The sequence below is a fragment of the Neodiprion lecontei genome, chromosome 1 (assembly GCF_021901455.1).
Source record: "Neodiprion lecontei isolate iyNeoLeco1 chromosome 1, iyNeoLeco1.1, whole genome shotgun sequence".
In the NCBI taxonomy this organism is placed as follows: Eukaryota; Metazoa; Arthropoda; class Insecta; order Hymenoptera; family Diprionidae; genus Neodiprion; species Neodiprion lecontei.
Window position 1 is genome coordinate 31,111,340 of NC_060260.1, and position 16,062 is coordinate 31,127,401.

Below are 16,062 nucleotides of genomic sequence, written 5' to 3' on the forward strand. Positions count from 1 at the left end.
GCATGAAGCGAGTCGTGATCTTAAAAAATACAAAAAGCTTGGACGTGTGCAATTACTTCACAAAATAAGTTTCACCTGGATTCGAAGTTTCATCGATTGGGTCTGCGAGCGGCGAAGCGTTGCTCCCGTTGGCTGTCTAAGCCTGTTCGGTTTGCCGGTTGAAATCCCAGAACTACTGGTAGAAGCGGAAGTGGCTGAAGATACGGAAGACACCCCTGATGACGAGCAAGAAAAATTTGCTCATTGCCAGGCTTAAAGGGGTTTTGTGGCTTCGGCAACTCATGTTCAAAGCACAAAGCTTCCCCGATCCTTCGATTACATGCTTAATCCAGTACGTTGGGCTTACTGTCTACTGGTGCAAATTTGTACCAGCCATATTCAGTTCGTTCATACATCCAGTTAAAATTCACCATTTTCAATAATTGGTTATCAGTGTTGTTTAAAGTTTAGAACATCCCCAATCGAATGGTTCGAACGAGATTTAAAAACGATAGTCAAAAGCTCGATCATAACGACAATAATTGCTTCACGGTTTCAGCAGATGCAGACGAAATACAAAAAACTCTTGTATGTGTAATCGAAGGGTTAAATACGGAGTCTATGCACTCTGAGAGTGCTCTGAGGTAAATTTCATGCTCTGAATACTTGCCTGACAAAGAGGAAGAACCACTGCTCATCGAGTAGAGCGACGCCGACGGAGGCACGCTGCTAGGACCCCATCGGCCACCGGGTCCTGGAGCACCGCTTCCTGCCACGGAAGCCCCCATACTGTAAGCCGAGGCGCTTTGCGGCAGGACCCAGGATTTTCCAGACATCGAATACTGCGATTTACAAATTGCATCAGTGAAACTGCACTGAGAGAAACTTTTAGTTCCGGTTGCCGCACAGTCCGTAACTATTTTCATTTTTTACCACAATCGAAAAATACAGTTCTAGGTAGAAAATGAAAATTAGTTTTCTAGCTGTTACCGGAAAGTCTAGTATCCGTTACTATTCTTTCTCATTACGATCACTGTTACTAGATTTTCTTGCAACTGTTGCGAAAATTTAATGCTTGCGCAACAATAAATTGACGTTAAAGCCTTATTTAACTGAAAAAGTAGAGTAAACCGAACAAGCTGATTTTGCGTGGCAATTACCAAAAAAGGATCGACAACAGCGCAAAATGGTTACGCGCACCTCGTTTTTCGTAATCCCAATAATATTCAAACAGTTTTCTTAACGATACCTGTTTTACTGAATTTTTCTAGTTACTATAACAAATGAAATTTTTTCAGTGTGGAGATTTTAGAATTCACGTTTGATTTGGTCTGTCAGACTTGAGGGGAGGACTCGGAACAGCTTGGGAGTCTATGATAGGGATCTTTGTACTTTACTTGACGCCTTTCAAGATGGTCAAATAACGTTTCGTCATTCTGCGCTTTTCCGAAGGGAATTGATATTCCTTACCGTGAAAATCAACTGCTAGAGAATCGACGTTGACATTATTTTTTGCAGGGTCGGTAGTTCGTACTTACGTCTCGAGGGATGAGGGTTTGTTTCAACCGGAGAATCTTTGCTCTGCATATCACACACCTCAGGGGTAACAGTCGTTGCGATACGGCCATCTGTATTGTCTTGACGAAACACCGTCTAAGAAATAAAATGGAAGTAAAATATAAGGTATTAATTTTTTTTTTTTTTCATTCTGCCTTCTTTAACGTATTTTCTTACGTTGAGGTACAGTTTGGTTACAGTTCATAGTTTTACCTGCAGACAACCCGGTGGCCACACGGCGCCGTCTGCATCGATGCTCTCGCATTCACACAAATGACGCACTGAAACAGACCAAGATGAAATGATTAAAAAAAAAAACTGTAAGCCGTAAAGTCATATTTTTTCAAGTACCACCCACCCCACGGATGCATGAAATTCACTTCATCTGATCGAGTTTAGCTCACGCGTTTTACCGAGGCTATTCATCGATTGAGCGGGTTTTCATCCGGACAACGTGCACTTTAACCGGACGCGGTTTTCTATCGTTGCAGCATTGTTTTGAATCGCGATATTGTGCACTATCCCCCCTCAAAATCCGTCTCTCTGTATATACGTTATACACCCCGAGGAAGAACGCCGCAATTACTTCTGACAGACCACTCGAACATCGCTAAAGTATTTTTCATCAATTTCATTCCGAACACTTGTCTCGGGGAAAGAATTTTACCGCGGGGTTTGAATGGACCGACGAGTCCAACGCGCTATCATCCTGTCGGAATTACGTGGAACGAGAACTCGATGGAATTTCTGGACTTCTGAACTTGCGATAACGGCCCGATCTTCCTCCATTTCTTACACGCCTTTCACACAATATAACCCGGCGACGATCGTACTTTGGATTATCGGGGGGGGAAAAATTCTGGCCAATAAATTTCTTCAACCTAAGTAATTAATTAGCAGCAGGGAGGAACGACGGAGGATGAGAATGCGGGCACGGTAAGATTGACGCGTTTATCACTATAATAGGGCGTCGTAAGATAACTATCACAACTTGGTATCATAGAACGTAATCAAGTAATCGGATTTATTATACAAGCTACTGCGGTAATTTAATATCTTAGGATTATCACTGCTCTATTGTGTGATATTCTAATTGTGTACGATTAGCTATGCTCATTTCATCTTGGCAATTAAACGCACAAGACAAATGTGTTACGTCTTGCACGTTGGAGTGTTAGACGTGTCTACTCGTGACCGCCAAATGTGCAATATCAGCTCGAATATTTGCCAACGCAATGAACGGGTAAAATAACGTACACAGAAGAGTTTCGTGAGAAATGAAGGATTTTGTTCACACTGTTTATTTACGCTTTGTACAGTTAGGCATCGGTCATAATCAATTTATATTGAAGCATTCGATTCTTCTCGATTCTGGTACAGCTTGTTTAACCTCGATTCGTTACGGTGTGAAGTGCTGGTGTTCCTGAAATATTACAAGCGTTACGCAGTTTTGACTAAATTTATACAGCTATGAGTTTTCCCGAGTGCATAATTACAGACAATTGTTTGTCTGATAAATCGACAAAACAATTGTTCCGGTGTGTCTACGAGTACGATAAAATGAATAGTGATTTAAGGGTTCCTTGAAATGGTTTTGTAATTGATTTGAAAATCTTTTCTGGTAAATTGAGAAAAAAAAAAAACACCACTTCTTCGGGTAGATAAAATATTTTCTGTAATCGAAAAAATCTTGTATTTCGGTCCTTCTCAGGGTGTTTACACGGCTGTCGACAAGTTTCCAATCAATCGTGCCCGAGGAACGCCACGGACACCTCCTACACCTCAGAGCTTTCAGGCTGGTAGAACTTTTGTCAAGAAACTTGTACGCCTCCCGCTTCTGCGTCTCATGCACCACAAATGCCAGGAGAATAGCGATGATTACGGTGAAGAGGAGGAGCTCTGCTTTATGTTTGCTGGCAAACTTGTCACCCGACATTGTGAGCACGGTCTGTTTCAACTTGTATTCACGTGATGATCATAAAAACAGGTGCACAATGTATGGTCCGTGATTTACTGGTTGTAAATTATAACCGGATGCAGGAGAATCTAAAGACACATTGTTAGGCACTGGACCGATTATTTTTTAATGTTTCATAACTGTATTGCATGGATATCAAATCTGTTATTATGGTATATAGCTAGTTTTTGCGTAAAGTATCTCGTGGATTTCATTCTGGAGCGGTAGATACAGATAAAAAAAAATAAGTGCATCGGATGTACCGAAAGACGAGCGAGTAAGATCGTGGTAAATAATCTGATGGCGGAGGAACGAGAGTTTCTTGTTTCCTTCATCCCCGAGAAATTACATATCCGGATGTAGGAAATTCTTTTTTGCGTTATTCATTGTCATCGTGGTATCGGACGATGTAGTTGGAGGAGAAATGAAACTTTTGCGAAAGAAATAAACGAGTGACAAGAAGATTTATCATTCACGTCTTGACAGATCTGAATTGAGAATGAAGTATACAGGCGCGTGATGAATTTATTCAAATAAAAAAGAGTAGAAAAAAAATGGCTAACCCTGTTTTTGTCAACGTACTTGAAATGCGATCATATTTTATTGAGAATACATCGAAGCCGGTTGATTTAGATCAACGGAGTGGCGTGTGTGCAGGTTGTCACAATATTTGCATTTTCATTTATTACTTTCATTCGCGATTCCGGTCGAACCTCGCGGCTTTCAAACGGCAGCGTGCTTCAGGCATTTATGAAGGATTTTCCTTTGATATTTGTTTATTCGGAGACGGGTCAGGACTGAAGCGAAGCTTCGCAAACTTCATATTTTATGGATACGTCTCGAAGGGTGGACTGAGCAGACGTTTAACCCCAACAAGAACGCCGTTCGTCTTACGCTACTTTTTTCATCACTGGGTTTATACCCTTGGAGAGGAGAAAAAAACCCAAGAAGGAATACGTATATACGTATATACATATATACGTATACACGCATTATGACCTACCTGTCCGTTTCACTTCGATCTTGACCCACCAGCCGTTCCTCGTTCCTTGTCGGTCCTAATCTGCTGTTATATGGCTTATTGGATCGTCGATCAGCCTGGAAGGCCGAACATTTTCGGGCTGGTGCCGAAATTTCGCGAGACCTGATCGTCTGACAATAAGAGTAAGTCGTTCGAGAAGGAAGCTTCGGCGTTGTAGGAAGACTCGCGTGTCTCAAATTACGTCACAGTTTTGTTAGCACTGGGATTAGAAATGAGTGGCAGAAATTTTTCGACAGATTACATGCACGGTAATCGATTTACCGGAAACTCCGAATCTTGTCGAACGATTCGACTTCGGACTGTTGGTAGCTCGTTGAGTCGAGTAGATGTCCGAATCCCAATCAAACGCGAATTGTCACTTCAATTTCATCCCATTTCGGAACGGAGGAAATTGGCTGAAATTGACAAAGCGTAACGTCGACGCAGTGTATGTACACCTTTATTTCCGGCAATATTCTCGCTACCCAACCAGTGTTATCGTTCTATCAATTATCAATGGAGGGTACAAGTAGGCGCGACGTGCGTGGCCTCACGATGCAACGACAACACACACGTCTGTTTCCCAGGAGCTTTCGACCGCGTCAAGAGTGCATTGATTGTTAGAATTCCGTAGAGCAGAGGGATTTCGAATCTTGCTCAATACTCCCATACGCTGAAAGAAATTTTATTGGAATATTTGCTTTTCCCCATACACAAAAGTACAATAAAATATACCATTTTAGGGACAATCGCGGTATAATACAGTCGTGAAAAGTACAATAGTGAGTAACGAAATGCACAACATTTATAAGAATGTGTCAAAGATCATACAGTAATTCTTGCTTGTCAACATAATATTAATATATATATATATATAGAAATAGTATAATGTCTTATTATTCTAGGAATGTTTATGATTGTACCTCGTTTGTCCCTAAAACGCTATGCGGAAAACCAAACATTGCAATAAAATTTCATTCAGTGTACAGGAATCACGCGTAACGCGAATTAAGAAACGAATTCACTTCGATAAACGTGTTTTTATTTAACTCCTTTTCAATCAATCGTTTAACCGACAGTTTATCTACACAAAGCTACATGTATTATAAATTCCAACTGTAAATCCGTCAGCGTTGTCCGTCATATGCAATACAACCATTGAGCACAGGTCGAAGCAGAGCCGGAGTAAAACTCCAGGTACCGCTGTCCGTCTATCAGCGTCTCCAAAGTCTGCGACGAGGAGGTGGAGGACCCCAACCGCCACCGCCACCGCCACCGCCCGGCCCCATTCCCATGCCCATGCCCATTCCACCCCCTGCAATTAATGACCCTCAATGGATATACCGAATCAAAAATCAGTCTAGTCTGGAGTGCGGCTTCGCAACTATCCTCCAGTTTCAATTAGATCAGAATTACCATTTTGCGAGGATGCAGTCGTGGTTGTCGTCGTTGTTGTTACCCCGGGCGTTGTGACTGCAGGTGTTGTGCTGGTCGCGTTGGGCGGCATCCCGCCACCGCCACTTGGGTTTCCTCCTCCTCCGTTGTTCCATCCCCCTGGACCACCCCCCTGACCGCCCCAACCGCCCCCCGGGCCACCCCCGCCACCGCCGCCGCCTCCCATCGGAGGTCCCTGGGGTGGGGGACCCCATCCGGCTATCTGGAGGAGGAAAACGCTTAGATATGAGAGTCTCGAGTGCTGCGATATAATTTTCCTGTGATAAATTCTAAGCCAGTAATAATTTGCCGAGTAACGCAGAACGAATGCAGCATTGGATAATGCAATTTTCCAACTTGTTTTCCCCGAGTGCCGTGAGTGTAACTTCAGCTAGACAGCTTTTGCACAGCACTAGCGAGCTCTTTCAATTGTTCGCGATATTTCACCCTCGTGGATTTTCAAGCACCCGACCGTTATACTCTCGTTGTGTTCTTGTTGATGAAAATGGGATGCAACGTTGCAGGTTGTAAGACTCGCGGTATACTTAGTCGATATTAAACTTTTAATTACGGCTTTGGTGCGCATTAATTAATAAATCTATGTATAAGCGATTAAGCATCTAAGACTTGCTATACTGCAATGTCAGAAGTAGGTATTATTTTTATTTCACTGTGAAAAAAATCTTGTTTTTGAATCATGCAGAAACATCGAATCTAGATATCTTAATTCAAGATTTGCAGATTATAACCGTAGCGATAGAGGACTACGATATAACCTTGCTGAAATCTGAATGTATAACGAAACTATGAAAATTATACGGTAGCGGAAAAGCGGAAGAAAAGGTTCGTGATTGATCGTTCTACTTTTCTTCATTCATCCGTATTTCATTAGCATTTTTTTGCGTCTTTAGTCAGAAATTCTAACGCGAAAGCAATTTTATTAACTGGACTGCACTGCGATCAACTTTTGAAAATCCACGATATTTAGGTCGGATATTTCATATCTGAGGTGATTTGAAAAGTAATGAATTTCGAACATATATAACAGTCAAGTGTTGATGCCGACAGAGCTTCGAAGAGCCATGTTCGACTTCCTCTCCAAATTCAAAGCCGATCTATTCTGATCACCAGCAGTAATTTCAAAATATCTCAGAACGAAATATCCAGGAGTAACTCTACTCATGCAACCAAATACTTATTCCGTAACAAAAGCGGTATCGATACCGTGTAATACATAAAAGTGGTTTCATAATTACCGTAACGGCGAGGAGAGCCGTGATTACCGCAGCAAACAAGGTCGCTTTCATGACTCCAAGTCAATGTGGCAATTGCTAAATTTTTCCGTCACTTTTATACCTTCGTATTGTTCGAAAAATCGTAGCACCGTAGGACGACGTGTATTATAATTGAAGCTGATTACAAACCGAATGACATAATTTGAAACACATTTTTGCAAAAAACCCAGGAAGAGTTTTAAGCGCTAAATAATAAACGCCCGCTATCGCACAAGAGTTTCAATTATTACATTGTTGAAGTGTCTCTAGGGTAATTTTCATCGTTGTGAAAAACTCCATTTCCGGTTGTGAATTCACAAATTCGCATCCATTCGCTCATTCGTCGTGTCGTACATGGTACATCGCCTCCGGCGGAAGTAGTAATACACATTTATACATTACATATAACGCAACGCGTAACACGTTGTGTTTTTTTCACCCTCGATAACACCGAAGTTCATTTGCCTTTTCCGTTCGACAAGTTGTCGTTTCTCATTTCCCCATGCGTGACGCCGCAAAACGACGGCTAGAGCGACGTAGTCAAACAGCGTTGAAAAATGTCGAACGTATAATAATTCTGCGATATCGGAATCGCGGAAAGATCGAGTGTTTTTCGAACAGGGGTTGGCGTGCCGATATGCACGAGTCGCTTCATCACAAATGTCAACTGCAACGGAGTACCCTCCATAAGATTCAATTAGCTAATTGATTTCAGCTTTCTTCGAGCGCTATTGTCAAGTGTCATAGCGCATACAAGCCTCGCCATTGTTCCCGTAAAATACTGCAGGCTGGAAAATCTGGGAAACGTGAAGAAATCTCGCCAGACATTGTCTCGTCGTTTCTATAGACGCTTTGGCCACCCCTGCAGAACGGCGCGTGTGACGTCAGATTCTGCGGATACGACGCGCCACGTTAGCACCCACATCCACCTTGCAAGCACGACGCTGTAGCTTTTTTTGGTGGATACGAATATCCGGTCTGAATAGAAGCCAGGAAAATAATTACTCCTGAATTGTTGATCGTCAAAATGATTGCAGGGTGTAATTTATACTCGAGCACAACGGATTCATTTTCGTACGAATCAGTGTAGGTACACGTCATTCGCATCTTTGATCGTGCGATAAGAGGAGAATCGAGGAACGTTTAAGCCTCGGGTACGTTCCTTGCCGGAGGTATCGCTTAAACGATAGACATATACAAATTTCTTAATCAGATTGCATTCCCCTTTTGTATCGTCGAAGAGGACACGTCGATATTTCCGATCACGTCTAAACGGCCCTGTATAATGAGCTTAGGAGTTACCAGAGACGGGCAGAGGCCTTGTCAGGATTACGGGCGAAGCGAGGGCGTGCCTAACGAATTAATTAACCGTTTCACTTTGTTAGAGCGTTCCCTTAAAAACTTGGTCTTACCTCGTCTTCTTGGGAGGAGGCCAACTCGGGCTCGTTTTCTTCCAGTTTCGTCAAGAGCTTGTCCTGGAAACAAGCAAAGAGAAATATTCGGTTTGTTAAACGTCACAAGGTTTTACCAGTCTTAATTAAAAACTTACGTGTAGGTACAGTAAGAACTAATTTTCACTAATCGCAATTTACTTTTTTCGGCAAGTTGATTTCATTAAAAATTATGGGCGTCTGTACGTTGGGATGAAAAGAAATATTCTTTAATTAACAATTTCCCTCAGCCACCGATTATATCGTTTGTCACGTGTCGTCCTGAGCACACGACGATTATACCCTGTAATTTGGTCGTGGGCTGGTGTCAAGAGCGGTGCAGCGATATGATCAAAGCACAGGATTATGTACAGGTGACGTCGAGTACGCGGCGCATGCATTTTCTAGTCAATCTGCATGCTGCAGCGGCAGCATAATTTCGAGATCATCGATATTCGCTTGGAAGACCGAAGGAGTTTCGAAGTTCATATAACACATTGTGAAAGGTGAATAGAGAATTACCTGAAGAGTCGTCGAGTTTGCCTTCAATCTTTTACGAAACTTGGCGAAAAGGAATCGCGATTCGGCCGGTGAACAATATTACGTTTTTCTTTAATCAGCGCGTGGATCTCAAATAAAATGCCAATTGCATACAGCGATATTTTATCGATATCACGCCGGTCGGCGTTTGTTCGTTATCGTATTTGAATCCAGGACACGAGGCTGATATTTTAAATAGTTTGGCTAAGAATAGAAGTCTTTGTGGCTAGACCGATGCAAATCGATAGGTCTGCTATAACGGAGCCTCCCTATCAATGGGCCGTCTAATGACGAGCGCGTAAGAGGGTTGTGCAGAAAACTCCGCAACAATCATCCCCCGAGAGAAAATAACCCGCAGAAATCCTAGTTCAAAAATTTGCGAGCTAGAAGCTCGGCGTCATGGCAGCAGCGGAACCGAAGATCTTTGTACAAAACGTTGCATAGGCGGATCGATTAGAGCGTACTTGATAGGCCTAGGCAAGCTCTGTTCTACAAATCGCCTATTTTAGATTCCACATTACATACCGTGTGCCGCTTATTTATACGCTGGGTAAAACGCGAGAATATATTACGATTCTTTTTTTTTTTTTTTTTTCTCATTTTCCTGCTTTTTTATCAGACAATATCAAACCAGTTTGAGTTGCATGCGGGGTTCAAGGTTATTCATGCGCTTGCAAACAATTTATCGATTGTTTTTTTCTACTTGTTAAATATTTATTAAAGTCCTATAGATAATCCTTGCGCTACAATGCGGAGGCTTATTTTCTGTAACACGAGTAGCGAACGTTCGTGTGTTCGCGGTGATGCGATCGTTCGAGTTACGAGTGACTTGACATTCGACTATTTTCAACCCTGTTTAACTTGCCGAAGACTTTGTGATCCTCGTTCGCTGAAGGCAGGAGTTTTAAACCTTATTCAAGGCTTGAATCGACGAAATTCTGCAGCGACGTTTATCGTACCGTATTGTATGCATGGCGATAGAACGTATGCCACAAAAAATTTGCACGGGAATTTTAATTGCATTAGATATTCAAAAGAGTTCTATTCAATTCGCTCTCCCTACTAAGCCCGCCGTATAATCCCGCTGATATTCGCGACTGCTCCGTAATGGAATTCGCTCCGTTTATCAGGATCATGAGCCTACTCAACTTCATTCATATAATGGGAAATTGCTGAGACGCAACCATGCCAATTGATATTGACAGTCGACTGGCTGAATGCCAAAAGGGCCTGTCGGTGGAATCGAGGTATACCTTAGATGATCGTAACATGTTGAAGTCATTTTATTCACCTTGAAACCCTTGCAGAAACAAAATCTAACAAAGCTAAGAATGTACGCTACCGTAAATTCTCAGTAGGAATTTACGTCGTATTACCTCGTTTCCTCGTTTCCTCGTTTCGTGGAACTTGCGGTCCTGTTTCCTAAACAAAATACCGGAACGAGATCAAAAGGAATCGTGAATCCAATCCTTTTCTCGTCATAGGGTCAAATCTACAAAACTTTACCCACATCGCAGGATTAATGAACGCGCTTTGAACTTTGTCTTTGACACTGCGAAGCGTCTACTTCTTTAATCAAATTTCGTGGCGGTTAATGTTGAGCAAGTAAATATACCTACTAATTATGGGGAAATGAGGCTGAGAAGATTAAATAAGTACCTGTATAAGATGCAGAAGTTTTACGCAATGAATGCTACATGCGTGAGTGTACTACAGGAATACGTGTAGTTAGTCACGAGAAAGTAACGTGGAAGTTGTTGTGGTGATTTCCCCTTGGAGGTTTCTCAGGTTACAGTGCGTTCCAATATAATACTTGTACCGTGTTCGGAAAAATTAAAACAGTTATATTTTACGTCAAGGGGGGGGGGGGGGGGGGGGGAGAAAAAATTTACCAGACGCGTGAAAGTAAGAGTTGTGTATATCACCCGCTGCCTCGCATAGCGTAACGACTTTTGTATCGAACTGGATTGCGAAATATACTTTGTGCTGTAAGAGTTTAGTTCACAATAAGTCAAGGAGGCTAAAGTGGAGTTTGGTGTTCTTGCGAAGTTCAGCGATGGTATATCCCTTCTTACTCCTTTAACCCCAAGAACGGGGACTTTCGTGTCGGCGGAATATGAATTTAAGACTGGCTTCGTGTGTTACGCCAGATGTAACGACAAAGTGAGAATAACCGTAAGACCATCGACAACTGCAGCAATCCTCCGAGCATGGAGATTCCTCTTAAGCGTGCAACGATAGTTTCCGTGACCCGAAGTGAGTCCTGACGTGCGTAAAAAGCGTAAAAAGCGTAAAAAGCGTTTAGTGTGGTTTCAACGATTGAAAAACGTAACGGGTTGATGAATTTAAGTGGTTTTTGATACTGATACGTGGATTGTTTGTTAAAGCATATATTTTCGCGTGTCACGTGTGCAGATGGCGTGCGACACTGGAAGAGTGATCACCAATTGCGATTGTTTGTTCGAACGACTATTTTTCCAGTAGAGTTGCCACTTTGAGTACGACGCGTCGGTGCGTTTAAAATAAAACTGCTGACAATCTGACGCCGACGAATTTGCCAGGTCATGAAACTTGGTAGATATTACCATTGCTCCTTTGGATCAGTTTTTAATTTACTGGAAGGTATTCCAGTCCAACGATATTCGCCTCCCACGCTGCTTGGTAATTGGGCTTAAAAGCGGACGTTTTATCCGACAATCATGTTAAGGCGGAAACCTAACTCAGGAGGCCGAAAAGTAAGTGGTTTACTGAAATTTTCCCGGCAGAGAAAAATTGAATGGATATTTTCTAAGCTTCGAGGATTTTTTATTACTCGTTTGAACTACATCTGGTAATTTTTATCAAGTCGTTTGGGCCATAATTGATCGAGTTATTAAATACGTTCCACAACAGCTGTTCATTCGCGTTGGCAGGTTGCGTACATTGGAAGTCGCAACTTTGATCTGAAACCAACCAAATTGAAATTTGTTCCTTGTTCGGATTACTTTTAAGAACCTCCGTTGGTATAATTGCATTGTTTAAGATGCTCCATTTTGAGGCTGTGTAAAGACTGTGAAAAAATGGTGACAAATGAAACGTTCTTTTTAAAACTCGTGTAAAACATTAAATTTTTTACTCTAATGGGTAGATTTAGGTTCATGATCTTAGAAATAATTCAAACAACGACAAAATTTCAGTATCATTGGTTTTAGATTAAAATTGTGACCTTTAGCGTGTACACAATTTGCTAACGCGAATAAAGATTTGGTATGGGACGTGGTTGTAAACTCGATAAATTATGAAACAATTGATTCTAAAAGTTTACCAGATGTAAGTCAAACTAGTAATAAGAGATCCTCAGAGTTTAGAGAATATCCACTCAATTCTTCTCGGTCGAAAAACTTTCCGAAAACCACTTACCTTTCAGCCTCCTCGGGTAGGTTTCCCTCTTAAAATGAATCTAATCCGCATACCTAAAATAGCATAAGTTTGCAAATAACATGAAATTTCGCTGGAGTGAGATTATCATCAATTATTCCAACTGTTTTACTTCAGAGCGAATCTGACATTGCAAAGATTCAATTTTTTGTTCTCCTATACAGGAATTAACATCACAGGCTGTCGAAAATTAATGTACTGTTCAATCAAATCGTTCTGATGGATTTATCGTACGTTGTGTAAAGAGCAGCCATTCTCAAGTTCAAGAACAATATAAAATAATTGTCTGCAGGGATCGGTTGACACAAATACTGTAGAAATGATACCAGATTTTCTACGCCCTATTCTCTGCATCACCATCACGTTTTTGTTAGGTGAGTTTGACAATTTTCTTCTTTCTAACAAAGGTGTAGAAGGTGTAACGGTAAATTCATTACCGGTAAACGATGAACGTTCAATCAACGAATCTCTCACTTTATAAAAATCACTCGAAATTTCGGAAAAAGCAGGTCCGTGAAATAACATCCCGATTCGCAAGGATCTTCTTCAATTCACGTTTACACGCGTGGCTGCCTTAATCAGCGTGCGCAATTATACAATATATTCATTACCAAAAGTAATTATAAGTACTGGTTAGTCTTTCTATCACACTTTTCGTTTTCGGTGTACATGAAATATTGAAGAGATGTTTCGCTTTGAATGGAGCGCTGATTGGCCGCCATATAATCGATTTCATTATGGTCTTTTTCTCGATGCCCGAAATAAATGTCGCGGTTGTCGTCACGCCGTGCCGACTGCAATTACGTTATAGACCTGGGCAGCTGTTTAAAACTTGCATCGTAACATCAGACTATCATTTCATGCTTGAGGTACTTGACGTTACACGAAATGATTATTTATTCGAGCCGGTTACTTTCTCAGTTCGCTTCAGATTATCGGTCTGCATTGATCTAAGGTTTCTAACTTCGGTCCCTAACACCTCGGTGAAAAATTGAAAATGCTGCCTTGGTTCTTCGCCTCGTATCTTTGCCGGTTATGGGTCGTGTCCAGAGGTCGGTTGACGCAAGAAAATAGCTTTCTATAACTGATTGCCTGTGTATAGTTTTATCATTCGTTGTTTTTATCTTGGTATTTGTCGGGTGTTTTTCTCTCGTGTTTCATAACTTCACACGGTCCAACAGCAATTTACAAATTGAAGTAAAATAATTTTACACATTGTTTGAGGAGTGGAGTCGGTGTAAAGTGTATTAAAACCTTCGAAGTTCGACTGTTAAGTAAACGAAAAGTAGTTCGATTGATCGGTGGGGATTACAACGTACCTACGGAATCACAGGATTAAATTTAGAGGTCAACGTTCAACTTTGAATCCTGTGTAATGGTAATGCGGTAATTGTTTCCGGTGAGAGCATACAAGTGATGAATCAATAAACCTGTCAGGATATACAACATCTATTCATGCTCTCGTTAAAATTGAATTCCGTTATTCGTTTCTGACAGTTTCAACGTGCTTAAAACGAACGTCCGAACAATAAGTGAGAATACGAGGAACGATATTTTCTTCTTCAACGGTGTGTACAAATTTATCCGGGATATCTCGTTAGCCATAATCATAATTGAAATCGTAACGATTATTACGGAAGTGAATATTCTTCATCATCGGGATTCATTACGCGTGAAAGTAACGTCGGATCTCGCGTTCGGACTGTTATTTCATTTATTGCTAACTCAATTATCGGTCTCGCTTTCGTATAACTTTCGTATAACTAACTGAACAGCCTTAGTACTCAGAGCCACTTGCGGAACTTGGCCGTGGATCATAAAAAGGAGAGCTGAATGATTAGATAGGCCTTTGATGGTATTAGGAATGAATTACGTTCCGGTAGAGTGACTTGATAATATTAAATCGCAGAGATTTCTCGCAAGGTATAAGCTAAGTGGAGTTGATGTTTACAACAACACTAAGCCGCCGATTAAAAACGAATTTAACGGTCTTTTCTCAACAAATTTTTCTCGACCTATCGATACGGCGTATAACGATCACCGTTGTCAGATTTTGTAATTTCATAAATCTCGTAACTGGATATTAAACTTATTATAGTAGCGAAGAGAAGGGTGAGGCGATTGGGATGAAAATAAAATGGCCTGAAGCTATTTCTCTTCGTCTATTGTTCAAGATTATTTCTATCGCAAACAATGCCGACACTATACAATGCTCTGAATTCCTCGATTTTACCGCAAACCAATGGAGCCAGTCTCACGTAATGGTGGTGGCCCGGTTTACGGCGAAACTTATATCGTACACCTCCACTTAAGACTGCGCGTTCTTTAAGGTACGCTGAAAGAGCTTTCGCAATTATCTTTTCAAATTGAATTCAAGGCATGTATTCATTACGCGGGTATATCGCTATTGTTATTTTATTTTCGTACTCGTTAAACGATCGTCTGTGCTGACAATATTTGCACAGCGAATGTTCCGATCATAGGTATGAAATCAAACAGTATTATTTTCGAATCATGAAAAAATTACTCCCGGACACTTTTTTCATCGCCTCCCCAATTCTCTCGTAAGGTTCTATCGAGTCGAATTTCGGACTGACACGGTTTAGTTAATGTTGATAATCGTTTAGGGAGTTAAACGTTGACAAAACCTACGATCAAATAACAATTAGAAGCAATTAGCTAAGATTCCGGCGAAGCTCGTCACTTGGGTAAGTGAATAACAAGCTGATCGATAACTCAATCACCGGATAATTAAGGATACCTATTCGTTGTCTTATAACTGCGTACATTTATAGATTCAAGCCAAATTTAATCGGCAATAGGCTTCAAGTGTATTGTCTAACCCGAGGAAATTTTCACGGGTCCAGGGTAACCAGACTGATTGTCACTTGATTAGGAGTGTGAAATAAAAGCGATTAAACAACAAAAGAAAAATAAGAAAAGAGAAAAGAAAAGGTTACGCAAGGTGTGCGTGCACGAGGAAATAATTGATGCTGTACAATATTTGCACGGCCCCTGTAATTTATTGGCTTGACAAACGACCGCGGGGTGAAAACTGATCGTGGATAAATTAAGAAAGTCGTTCCATATGCAAACAGCTGCCTTGAGACACAGGGGAACAACCTTGTGATGTTATTTTTCCAGTACCGACAATAGAAATCTTTGGCCTAGTTTTCACGAACTGCTATAGTGTACATATTTATACACTCGGTCATTCAAATATAACCGTGAAAGAAAACTAACCTCATAAGTGCGTGGGATTTTGTTTGTTTCAGGTAATAACCCAGCCCACATTTCACCGTTCCCGACGGGCAATTGCACCCTCTGTTGTCCTATTGAGCCTGATCAAGATATCCAGTATCAGCTTTATACCAGGTAATTCCGTATCGTACATATTATGCGCAACGAAATTAGGAAAGAAGAAGAGTTATGAGCTACGTATTAGCAATCTTT

At 41.2% G+C, this 16,062-nt stretch overlaps 2 protein-coding genes and 1 long non-coding RNA gene across 8 annotated transcripts in view; 1 reads left to right on the forward strand and 2 right to left on the reverse strand.

Moving 5' to 3' along the window:
- The window catches only part of LOC124296636 (inactive pancreatic lipase-related protein 1), a 45,694-nt gene that overhangs the window by 25,256 nt on the left and 4,376 nt on the right, over positions 1 to 16,062 (forward strand). For 2 of the 6 annotated variants that reach the window (XM_046746735.1, XM_046746742.1), the window contains exons 1-2: positions 11,160 to 11,853; positions 15,885 to 15,984. In XM_046746735.1, coding sequence (XP_046602691.1) covers positions 11,757 to 11,853; positions 15,885 to 15,984 — 197 coding nt within the window. In that variant the 5' untranslated portion in view covers positions 11,160 to 11,756. Of the gene's footprint in view, positions 1 to 11,159; positions 11,854 to 12,773; positions 12,984 to 13,549; positions 13,662 to 15,884; positions 15,985 to 16,062 lie in introns of those variants that run through there. The other 4 variants (XM_046746745.1, XM_046746754.1, XM_046746748.1 and 1 more) reach the window with 4 other exon arrangements.
- The window catches only part of LOC107222041 (genetic suppressor element 1), a 40,098-nt gene that overhangs the window by 4,581 nt on the left and 19,455 nt on the right, over positions 1 to 16,062 (reverse strand). Inside the window, exons 3-7 of the mRNA XM_015661248.2 lie at positions 8,635 to 8,697; positions 1,750 to 1,817; positions 1,518 to 1,632; positions 650 to 821; positions 76 to 215 (exon numbers count right to left, since the gene is read on the reverse strand). Coding sequence (XP_015516734.1) covers positions 76 to 215; positions 650 to 821; positions 1,518 to 1,632; positions 1,750 to 1,817; positions 8,635 to 8,697 — 558 coding nt within the window. The remainder of the gene's footprint in view (positions 1 to 75; positions 216 to 649; positions 822 to 1,517; positions 1,633 to 1,749; positions 1,818 to 8,634; positions 8,698 to 16,062) is intronic.
- Positions 5,540 to 6,086, reverse strand: LOC107222040. The gene is made up of 2 exons (XR_006906421.1): positions 5,931 to 6,086; positions 5,540 to 5,829 (listed from the first exon to the last, which is right to left on the reverse strand). It is a non-coding gene; the product is annotated as an uncharacterized LOC107222040 (long non-coding RNA).